Raw genomic sequence first — 11,907 nt, forward strand, 5'->3', positions numbered from 1 at the left:
AATACCCTTGCTTCCTTCCCTTCCCTGCAGTGCTGTATAGCCTTTGTGGTTTAGCGCTTCTTTTTTATTATAATTTGCCAAAAACACTGTAGAGAAAACTTTGGCAAGTTTACTAAAGAGTATTCAGACACTAGGCGTCTGACTCGTCTAGGCGGCATACCCCAATGTAACACGGTATTTGCAATATACGCTCAGCTATGTACAGTACGACTGCAGAACACTCGCACAATAAGGCTGCATCGACACCATGCCCAGCCCTTCTAGGGTAGGGTAGGTGCCTGAGCCCGAGCTTACAGCTCGCAAGACTGTCATTCCCATTAGCCACCTTGGGGTGGGGATGGCAGACCAGAAAGGCCTAGCTTGTGGCTAGGCCTGGGGACAGTTAGTCCCAAAGCTGAGGTACTTGTGCCTCCTCCCATGGGACTTAGGTCTCAGACACTCACTAAAGAGGGAGCCAAGGCCGGGCCACCACTTGGAAAAGGCCCGGGCCGGGAGAATACCGGCGAATCTTTAATAATAATAAGGCTGACATGTAACAAAGCTGAATGCAGAATACGCACATACAATAGCAAGGCTGATATGCAATAGCAAAGCCACTGCAAAATATTCACACAACAGCAAGACTGACCACAGTGAAGCGAGCACGATTAACACACCAATAACAAGCTGTCAACGATCACACAATAGCAGGCTGACCATAAGAAAGAAAAAAGCGCAAGGCTGACAAGCAAAATTTCGTAAAGCATTGGCAAAGCTGGCCCAGTGCCAGACAGCAATCTATACGATGTTCCTGCTTCAGCTTCAACTATAGGCTCAACTCCTGCTCAAAGTCCAGCTCCAACTCTCGGACAGGCTACCCACATTACAACCCTGGAACAATAAGGCCTGTTATCCTGGGTGTTAAGGGAAGCAAGGAGCAGAACATGCACAGCTGAATGACTTCAAATTATGTTTTCCTTCAAGTGAGATTATAAGTATTTACAAGTATGTACACTATATACAGTTGGAAATGTATGTGTACAACATGGTTAACAAAGGCAAAAACACAGCCTGGAGTAAGAATGGACAAGTGTTCAACCAGCAGCTGGGTGAAAATGACAAGGGTGAGAATGTGAGTGGTGTCCCTGTCACCTCCACAGTTGCCAGTAACACAATATGACTGGCTGAATCAAGGTGCTGATTTGACGATGGGGCCCTGAAGTCATCAAATCCTTAGCTACCTGGTTTGCTGGTTGGGAGGTAGCCTTTTATGAGTGTTCACATGCTATGAATAAAGGGTACATACTTTGCATGCAACATTGTTTTTTGTTGGGTCCCTTGTCATGTTGACGTACAGGGCAAGGAACAGGCACACTGCTGTGCGGTCAGCAGTACATGACTTCAGTTTCATATACAGGTGTTCCAGTCATGGACTATTTTGCTGCAATTGCTACCCACTTTCGCACCCGTTGGCAACGTTGGTCTGATCTCCTTTATAACAAACTTCATTCTATTAAACCGTGTATAGGTTACTGGCCGTCTTCTTGTCATCAGTGTCAAGGTTGGGAGACTACTCTCTCCCATCTTCGCATCAGCCACATGGGTATCTCGTGGAGAAGCGCCCTGTTCCTCTGAGAATTGTTAGATTCCAGTATCAGTTAGCCACATTTTGATGGACTGCCCACTGTATCAACGAGCACGCAGAATTTACCTCCGTCATCACTGCTCTGCTGCCCTTACTTTACCTTCTCTTCTTGCTGATGGATCCTCCTTTAATCCAGACTCTCTCATTGACTTTTTGACAGCAACTAATCCTTCCTTTCTACCTCACTCTCTTGTTACCCTCTACCCCTGCACTATCCACTGTCCCGCTGTACTCCATAACCTACCAATCATCCCTCCCTTGCTACCCGATACCCTCACATCCTTCCTTGCCCTGCAGCGCTGTATAGCTCTGGTGTTTTAACGCTTTTATATTATTATTATTATTTATTATTATTATTATTATTATTATTATTATTATTATTATAATCATCTCCTACATACCTTAACCTTCGTAAGAACTCTTAACTGTTTTCAGTAACTTTTCACCTATTCCATATACGTGCAACACCTGCCACACTGCCTCTCTATCCACTTCAACATCTGCCTTTTCCAATTCAATAAATCCAACTAAACTCGCTTTACCCTTGTATACTGTTCACCTATATGCTTCACTGTAAACAGTTGGTCTACACACCCCCTACCCTTCCTAAAGCTTCCTTGCTAATCTCCGATCCTGCTCTCCATCATACCCTTAATTCTGTCAATATAACTACCATACACACTATCACCTATGCCCAACAGGCTTATTCCTATAATTTTTTTAACACATCGTCCGATTCCCACCAAGGCAGGGTGACCCAACAAAGAAAAACTTTCACCATCATTTACTCCATCACTGTCTCGCCAGAGGGGTGCTTTACACTAGTTATAAATCTGCAACTTTAACACCCCTCCTTCAGAGTGCAGACTCTGTACTTCCCATCTCCAGGACTCAAGTCCGGCCTGCCGGTTTCCCTGAAGCCCTTCAAAAATGTTACTTTGCTCACACTCCAACAGCACATAAAGTACTAAAAACCATTTGTTTCCATTCACTCCTATCAATTACTCACGCACGTTTGCTGGAAGTCCAAGACCCTCTCACATAAAACCTTTACACCCCCCTCCCTCCAACCCTTTCTAGGCAGACCCCTACCCCGCCTTCCCTACATTACAGATTTATACACTCTCGAAGTCATTCTGTTTTGTTCCATTCTCTCTGCATGTCCGAACCACCTCTATAGTTATTATTCTCAGTCCCAGCTGCTTTACTCCTTTTTATTTTGTCCACAGCCCCGTGCAGCTTCCCCACACACCTTTCTCACTCATAAAACATGTTATACCTTCCTTCTTTTCATCAACATTTAACAGTTCCTTCCTGATACCTCTAACTCCTCATGTAATAAATCTCCTCTTGTGTTTTTAACAGTCAAATCCAATCGTTCTCTAGGCTTTCTTAACTTATTAATCTCACTACAAAACTTTCTTTTTCTCAGCAAAATTTGCTGATTGCACCTCACCCACTCTCTCATTTCTTGTCTTTTTTCATTCCTTTATAACACTCTTATCCTCTCCTTTTCTCTCTATATACTCCTCCCTCCTTATACCATTTCTGTTTTGGAAAAACTTTCATATGCTAACTTTTCTCTTACCACTTTCTTTACCTCATCATCCCATCAATATTTTCTCCCGCCTCAACCGTCCTATATCCACACATCTGCTGAACACACTAACATTGTTAAATATACCCCATATCTCTTCAACTTCATTACTTATACTTTCACTAGTCCTTTCTAACAAATAAATCCTCCTTTAGTTTATAAACTTTCTCTTACTAGTTAATGCCATTCTCCTTGCATCTCATCTTTCTTTTGCTCTCACTGAAGCTACAGCTAAAATATTATTTGATATTTGTTGCCCCTCCCTAAATATTCAGAGATCTACCCAACATCCTTTACTGAACAAATAAATTACTGTCATTACACATTACTTATTTATCCCCCTTTCATCAAAATGGCATAAAATACCGACAGGTTGGTAGGTAAGACACATAGGCAACAGTTAGACAACTTTATTCCGAAACGTTTCGCCTACACAGTAGGCTTCTTCAGTCGAATACAGAAAGTAGGCGGGAACAGTAGAGATGTGAAGACGATGTAATCAGTCCATCACCCTTGAAGTCGTAGAATTTGAGGTTCTCCAGGCTGAGGGACTGACAACCTCAAATTCTACGACTACAAGGGTGATGGACTAATTACATCGTCTTCACATCTCTACTGTTCCTGCCTACTTTCTGTATTCGACTGAAGAAGCCTACTGTGTAGGCGAAACGTTTCGGAATAAAGTTGTCTAACTGTTGCATATGTGTCTTACCTTACATCCCCCTTTCAGTTAAAATAAGAATTACATATTACCAAACCTCTTTCTAAACAAAGTTGAATCAAATGTCCTCAATTATCACTTACCCCTGGCACTCCAGACTTATCTACCACGCAATCTATAACCTATTACAATTACTCTCACTTTGATCACAACTCCCCATGGAGATGAAAGAAAATTACGAAGAAATATTAAGAAAATATTAGAAAGTTCAGATGAGTGTATACATATACGTGTAAATTAATGTGTAGTCTGACGTCATTGTAATTATATGTAGCAAGATATACCAGCAATCCTACCATTATGTAAAACAATTACAGGTTTTTTCTTCACCCTTACTGTATTTTAATCAGAGGAAAGCACTAAGCCTTTCAGGAATCATACTGTATCTGTGGAATGAGTGGCATTCAACTTCGATTCAAGCAAAGGTAAAATAATCTCAGTTCTTTGGATCAAAAGCCCTTCACCAGCATCATGGAAAAATATTGCAATACTGTAAAATAATCCTATACTAATTTGAGATTAACAGTGACATAATGGCGCCTGCACGCCTTTAAATTTACCACCCTTTTTCTGACTTTATAAAGCTGGTCAGAGGAGCTTCTCTCCAGTTCTCAAATGGAAACCTAATTCGGGAATGGCCTGTGTAACATAGTGCCAAGGTCACCCATACATGTAAATACTCCCATGAATCTTGCTCAAGATCCAGTACACAAGCGTTGAAAATTTGTAACTTATCGAAAAAGGCATTCTCGAGTACTGAAAGAAAATTTGTGACATTAACAAGTCTTGCTGAGAATATTCGGAAAATTAGCAGACGTCCCTTTCCTTAAACTAAAACGCCATAAAAACTATTTTTTCCAGTTTTCTCATTTACATTCTATTAACAACCTCTAATGGGATGGAATTGGCAAAAACACTTTTCGGATGTTCTGCAGCACCTCAACGGAGGTTCCTTGATGCCAGTGAGGGGCTCTTGATGCTATGAACTGGATATATATCTCCCCTGGAATGAAGTTGGTCCCCTTCCATTGAATCATACGGTTTTATAACTTCCTCTAAATGTGTAAATAATAGTTTATTATTATTATAAACCTTATGGTGTAGTTTTTCTGATGTGACTTTGACGTTATGGCAGACACGAAGTAATTATTGCACCGAATAAAAAAAATGTAATCAAGTTAGGAGTAAATGAGCAGCTCTGTAACATTGAAAGTAATTGAAATCATTTTATGGACAGTAGCTGAGGAATCTCCATTAAATAGATTGGTACTAATTGTTTGTAAGTTACAACATTGGTTATAAATGAATTAACACTTAAGACCGCACTTAAAAAATTGTCTTTTGGTGTTTTATTTTAGGTAGGTAACTGGATGTTATTAGAAAATAGTTAATGTTGCAATTCTTTTTTAAGAAATGCATATTGGGGAAAAAATCGTTCGTATTTTGTTGAATATTTAGAGTGGCTAGCGCATCGGTTTGGAGTTTTGTGACTCTCTGATCGCGGGTTCAAACCCAACCCGTGGTATTTTTTTTTTTTTTCAATTGTGTCATTACGATTTCGTATGCAGTTTAGTGGTGTGTATGTCATCCCGTACGTTCCTGCCTCCATGCACAGCTATCAAAAGCTATTTTACATGCTTTGATAGTCTTTCATAAACCATAAGCCGTCTGACATGCTCTTCCAGACATAGATGAGCCATCACTCGCTGACTAAGACACAGAACAGTAACATATATCATGTCGTTCACGTTTTTCTATAGCAAAGAAGCTTCCCACACACACACACACACACACACACACACACACACACACCGGTAATCAGACTCAATCGACTGTCTTATTAACGGTTTCAATAAAATTTTCAATTTGCATCTTTAAGAAGAAGCGCATCATCCTCACACAATGTTTACAATATTCTGAAACCAGTTAGATAAATCATTGTCGAGTTAGTGAATAAAACTCTGTATCGTTATCTATGCAAAAAAGTTGTGGCTTATTCCAACTTGTTCCAGAAACCTCACTAGTGGTGAAAATTTTGAAGTCGATCAGATGAGTCGTTCTCTAGTTATGGCATAAATTCAAACGATTCCATTTTGTTTTTACTATACTAGGGCTCTGGTGGCCTGGTGGTTAACGCTCTCGCTTCACACGGCGAGGGCCCGGGTTCGATTCCCAGCCAGAGTAGAAACATTGGACGTGTTTCTTTCCACCTGTTGTCTATGTTCCCCATCAGTAAAATGGGTACCTGGGTGTTAGTCGACTGGTGTGGGTCGCATCCTGGGACACTGACCTAAGGAGGCCTGGTCACAGACCGGGCCGCGGGGGCGTTGACCCCCGGAACTCTCTCCAGATAAACTCCAGATAAACTATTCTATTTCAACAAATTTAGCAGCATGTAAACAGGACTTTACGGGTTCTGTCTTGGCCCGAAAATGTGGCAGATATTAAATACTGAAGCCGTGCAGATGGGTAAACCAAAATTAATTCAACTTGATTGAATGGGACTGATTTTACATATAAAATGATCATATCTGAACCTACGTTCATGAGCCTCCGTCTGCCATCATCTAGAAGGCTCCTCTTTAAACGTTGAAGTTTAGTTACTGAGAGTTTTGGGAGCTAACCAAGCTGTTCCAAGATGCTGGGAAAGTGTTCGAACACTTTAGTCATAGTGCAAGTGAACTTACCAGTAGATCCAAGATTTCGATCTTCGATATCATTTACAAGATCTGAAATTTTTAAGCCAAATGGCAGACTCGTAAAGATCCTCTTCTGGGATACCTTACAATATACAAGACAGTATTAGGGTTCTTTCCTTATTTCTTAATCTAACATGCCAGAAGCCATTCACGTCGCGGTCTATTGATTTTGTTAGAGGAGAAAATATTAACATTAATGACTGGGCAATATTGACAGGGGTGAGGTAATCAACGGAGGGTTTGGTCTGGTCCTGGATGGTTCAGAAGAGGCACAGTACCGCGCCTCTCTCACACTCAACTGGGATGTCTCCAACGGTGTCGCTAGAAGGTATATATACCTGGAAAGCTTATGTTGTAAATAATGCTAGAAAAAGTCATGTAACTAAAGTTAGTGAATCTCGGGAAAGTAAACAATAAAAAAGTTAAGTTTTGTACTGATTTCTCTCAAGAAAGAACTTGTTTATGTTGCATATCTTAAGTTGGTGACGTTAGAGAATGTTGATAAGACACTTGGGTATCAGTTGGGTATCTTTATTCTGGAAACTTTTCGTCAGAGGCTTCTTCAGTCCAGGGCAAGTGAAGCCACTGCGTAGCTAAACGTTTCCATAAAGGTACCCAAATGCTGCTCAGGTCTCATTTATCAACTTATTGGTTTTCTAACTATGTTTTCTAGTAATGTTTTTCGGCTGACATATTAGGAAGGAAACAAGTCATAAATAAGATAAGTATCGTGTGCGTATCGTCCCTACAGAGCGTGGAGTGGCAACGAGAACGCTGAAGCTACGATCATCCGCTCCATGACCCTGGACCACAGACTCAAGGTCACCATCCCACACCACGCTGACCCTACCCTGGTGGCCCATGTTTTAGCCACCTACCAATAGTGCCCTGACTATACCCTGACTCCAGCCCGACCTTTTAACCACAGACGTCATGGCACTGTTGTAAAAATAGAGGGGCTGCTGACGGCGCCTTGAGGCGTTGAAATATAACATACCTGAGTCAGGCACAGTGGCTGTATGTTTTCTGTTAGCGGCGCTGACTTGTATGATCTTTCCCCGTAACCTAACCTAATCTAATCTAACCGTACCTAACTAACCTAGCTAACCTAACCCCACCCAACTTAGAAATTTGTTGGAAACCCTATTATTGACTTTTCAATGTTAGACATTAGCAAGTTAATACTAAACCCATTTATTCTGAGATGCAGTTTCTCACACGAGTATTGGTAAGAATATCTGAACTGTCTTATGCAAGACACGACACCGGTAGAGAATTATATAGAATGAGGAACCAGCAGCATTTAATGTCTTGAATAAGTTATGTTGAATTTATTGTCTGAAGATATCAACATGTGTTGTAATCTATTGTGCAGATATATATATCAGTACTGTAACATCTCATGAGATTTGTTATTAGCAGAACTTTGGTTTCTTGGGGGACAGAGAAACATAACTGGTGGTCTGAGGTGGATAATATTGTAGTGACTTCTGAAGTGTGAGTAAGGTGGATAATGTAACTTGTGAGGTGTGAGTTAGGTGGATAATAACGTAACTTGAGGAAGGTGGATAATAACGTAACTTGTGAGGTGTAAGGTGAATAATAGCTTAACCTGAGGTGTGAGTGTAGGTTGGAGGTGACGGTAGCAACAGTACTGAATTGGTATCAACAGTCATTGACCCGAGGAATGGGAGCTACCCTCCCCTTCCTTGTATAAAAAGGATTATTTGGTGTTCTGGTAGCGGGGAGTAAATGATATATCTTCTTCGGAGGCTTCTTACTTTGTTAAGTCGTGGTGGGTACACAGGCTTGTGTGTTTGTGCCCATGGCCCGGGAAGGGCCATCCCATGAGAGAGCTACTAGTACTTGTCTTGCTGCTAGGCCGCTGTGAGTGAGAGCGTGGCAAGGCCAGGCAGGCTGAAGTGGCCATGCCTGTAGGTGGCAGCACCAGCATGGGCTGTCTGTACAGACGGTACAGGCTGTCTACATACGCTCGGCCACCTACCGCGCGTCGTCCCGACGCGACAATACTGGTGGTAAAAGAAACTGTCTCTCTCTCGTAGGAACAGTGCACAGAACACAAAATAAAAACATATATAAATATGGACAAGGAAAAAAAACTTCCTACAGAAAGGAAGAAATAAACATGTAGGGTGTGCTAAACATCGTGGTCAAAGGCAGTGAGCATCGAAGGGCATCACTGCACGCCTTCCTGCGTCTGGGCAGATACTGCAACACGGGAGACATCACTGCGGCTGAGCTGTGACGTAACAGGGTACGGTCTCCTCTGGAACGGTGAAGCAGTCATCGTAGGAGTCACTGCAGGTTTTCACTCAACCTGGGGCACGACATGCTGGAGCCCTCGAGTGAGGCGTCGACTAAACTCGGCAACTGGGCCGGACTTCTGGCAAGCGACTCAGGAGGACCTACAGAGGGCAGCACCTAAATGCCGCGAAATATGAACTAGTCAGAGCAGACGGCTAGGCTGTGTGTTCTGACAGTACAGGCTGTCTACACTTGGATCGAACCTCTCAACCTCACACCCCAGGTATTGTATAACAGAGTTTCATACTTCCTCATGAATATTATACATATTAATTATGTATTAAGATTTCCCGTCTCTCACAATATTATAATGTCCCATTATCTCAGAAATTCTGGAATTACTTTTGTATTTTATTGTTTTTCTTCTGACCGCGGGTTCAAACTCCACCCGTGGTATGGCTTTTTTTCTGCTTTTTACTTATTATTATTATTGCTATCGTAGTTATTATTTTAGGGAAGCGTTTAAACCGTAGGAGCCATAAATCTGCCCTGGAATAAAAACAACTAGTTTGATTCCCTGATGAGAGTAATTTCAGAATTCCTGGATAGTGTTTTTTTCACCAGATTTAATTCCCCTTCTTTTAAAGTAGTATAGATCGCATTAAGTAGTCAGCTGTAATTTTTTTCAAAGCTTTGTAGTAATCATCAGCTTCAATTAATAAACTGTGTGCAAATTTAATTCTGGCGTTTTGCTAAATCCTTCTCATTTTGTTTTTGTGTGTAGGACTCAGAAAGCCAGTGGTCCAATTTATCGAAAATTAAGATACCTCGGGTCATATTTTCTCTTTATAGTTCCATTGCAATTACCGGTGTTAAGAATCCTTGGTTAAAACACGATTTATGCGTAGGAACCTGAATTCTAAGCCTTATTTTTGCCCATGGTCTTATCTAAGCTAGACTCTGGAGACCAATTTTATGCCATAGGTTCTTCAGGTCCTTGAATGTGATTAATATCATTTGTCATCAAGGATTGTGTTAATGTAGCCCCTAGCTGAGAACAAGGTCGAAGATTTGTCTGATGCTTGTGGACTATTGTGGCACTAGTGAACACCAGATGGAGCTGCCTCCTATTTCATTAGTATAAAGCAGAAGCAGCCGTTTCCCGTCAGACTTGAGTAAACTAGAAACAGCTGTCACCTGCTGCACTAATGAAAATCATGTGAAAATATTAGTATAGGCCATAAACAGCTGTCTTCTGTTGAACTAATGGAAAGTAGTACCAGTTGTTTACTGTGGTGCAAGTAGAGGACAGATGTTTACCGTCGCACTAATGGTAGCCAAAAGCAGCTGACTCCTCTCACACTAGTGAAGAACAGATATAGCATTCGCCTGTCGCACTATGGAGGCCAGATGCAGCTGTCTCCTCTCCTACTAGTGGACGACTGCAGTAGCTGCCCCCTACCGCAGCAGTGCTTGCCAGAAGCAGAAGATTTGTGTATGAATATTGGAATCCAGAAAGCACAGTTCTTTGTGACATACTGGTAGACAGACGCTATTTTCTGCGGAGGAGAGAAGTATCTATTTATATTACTGAAGAACAGACACAGTTGTCTCCTGTGGCATTATTGGAACATGGACGTTGCTGTCTGATGTGGCACTAGTGAAGGCATGAATCAGCTGTAACATGTGGCCCTGGTGGAGCTCTGGAGGAAATTTGTGGCTCTAGTGGAGGACAGTATTTTCTGACACTTTTGGCCATAATGGAGGCCGGAAGGGCCACCTGTGACACTGAAGAAGGCCAAGAGTAAGTGTCTTCCGTGGCAGCTTTCTTCTCACTTCTGCCCTCCACTTGTCCTTTACTAGTCCCTCAGGACAGAAGCAGTTGTCTCCTGTGGCACTAGACAGAAGCGGTTATCTCCTGTGGCACTAGACAGAAGCGGTTGTCTCCTGTGACACTAGACAGAAGCGGTTGTCTCCTGTGGCACTAGACAGAAGCGGTTGTCTCCTGTGGCACTAGACAGAAGCGGTTGTCTCCTGTGGCTCTAGACAGAAGCGGTTGTCCCCTGTGGCACTAGACAGAAGCGCTTGTCTCCTGTGGCACTAGACAAGTGCTTGTCTCCTGTGGCACTAGAAAGAAGTACTTGTCTCCTGTGGCACTAGACAGAAGCGCTTGTCTCCTGTGGCACTAGACAGAAGCGCTTGTCTCCTGTGGCACTAGACAGAAGCGCTTGTCTCCTGTGGCACTAGACAGAAGCGCTTGCCTCCTGTGGCACTAGACAGAAGCGCTTGTCTCCTGTGGCACTAGACAGAAGCGCTTGTCTCCTGTGGCACTAGACAGAAGCACTTGTCTCCTGTGGCACTAGACAGAAGCGCTTGTCTTATGTGGCACTAGACAGAAGCGCTTGTCTCCTGTGGCACTAGACAGAAGCGCTTGTCTCCTGTGGCACTAGACAGAAGCGCTTGTCTCCTCTGGCACTAGACAGAAGCGCTTGTCTCCTGTGGCACTAGACAGAAGCGCTTGTATCCTGTGGCACTAGACAGAAGCGGTTGTCCCCTGTGGCACTAGACAGAAGCGCTTGTCTCCTGTGGCACTAGACAAGTGCTTGTCTCCTGTGGCACTAGAAAGAAGTACTTGTCTCCTGTGGCACTAGACAGAAGCGCTTGTCTCCTGTGGCACTAGACAGAAGCGCTTGTCTCCTGTGGCACTAGACAGAAGCGCTTGTCTCCTGTGGCACTAGACAGAAGCGGTTGTCTCCTGTGGCACTAGACAGAAGCGGTTGTCTCCTGTGGCACTAGACAGAAGCGGTTGTCTCCTGTGGCACTAGACAGAAGCGGTTGTCTCCTGTGGCACTAGACAGAACCGGTTGTCTCCTGTGGCACTAGACAGAAGCGGTTGTCTCCTGTGGCACTAGACAGAAGCGGTTGTCTCCTGTGGCACTAGACAGAAGCGGTTGTCTCATGTGGCACTAGACAAAAGCGGTTGTTTCCTGTGGCACTAGAC

General features: G+C 42.9%; 1 protein-coding gene across 2 annotated transcripts in view; it reads left to right on the forward strand.

Moving 5' to 3' along the window:
- Positions 1-8,345, forward strand: part of LOC128689515 (urocanate hydratase) — a 296,064-nt gene extending 287,719 nt beyond the window's left edge. The window contains exons 14-15 of one of the 2 annotated variants that reach the window (XM_070086477.1): positions 6,859-6,969; positions 7,393-8,345. In XM_070086477.1, coding sequence (XP_069942578.1) covers positions 6,859-6,969; positions 7,393-7,525 — 244 coding nt within the window. In that variant the 3' untranslated portion in view covers positions 7,526-8,345. The remainder of the gene's footprint in view (positions 1-6,858; positions 6,970-7,392) is intronic. The other variant, XM_070086478.1, reaches the window with a different exon arrangement.
- Positions 8,346-11,907: the final 3,562 nt, after the last annotated feature.

Source organism: Cherax quadricarinatus, chromosome 18 (genome assembly GCF_038502225.1).
Source record: "Cherax quadricarinatus isolate ZL_2023a chromosome 18, ASM3850222v1, whole genome shotgun sequence".
NCBI lineage: Eukaryota > Metazoa > Arthropoda > Malacostraca > Decapoda > Parastacidae > Cherax > Cherax quadricarinatus.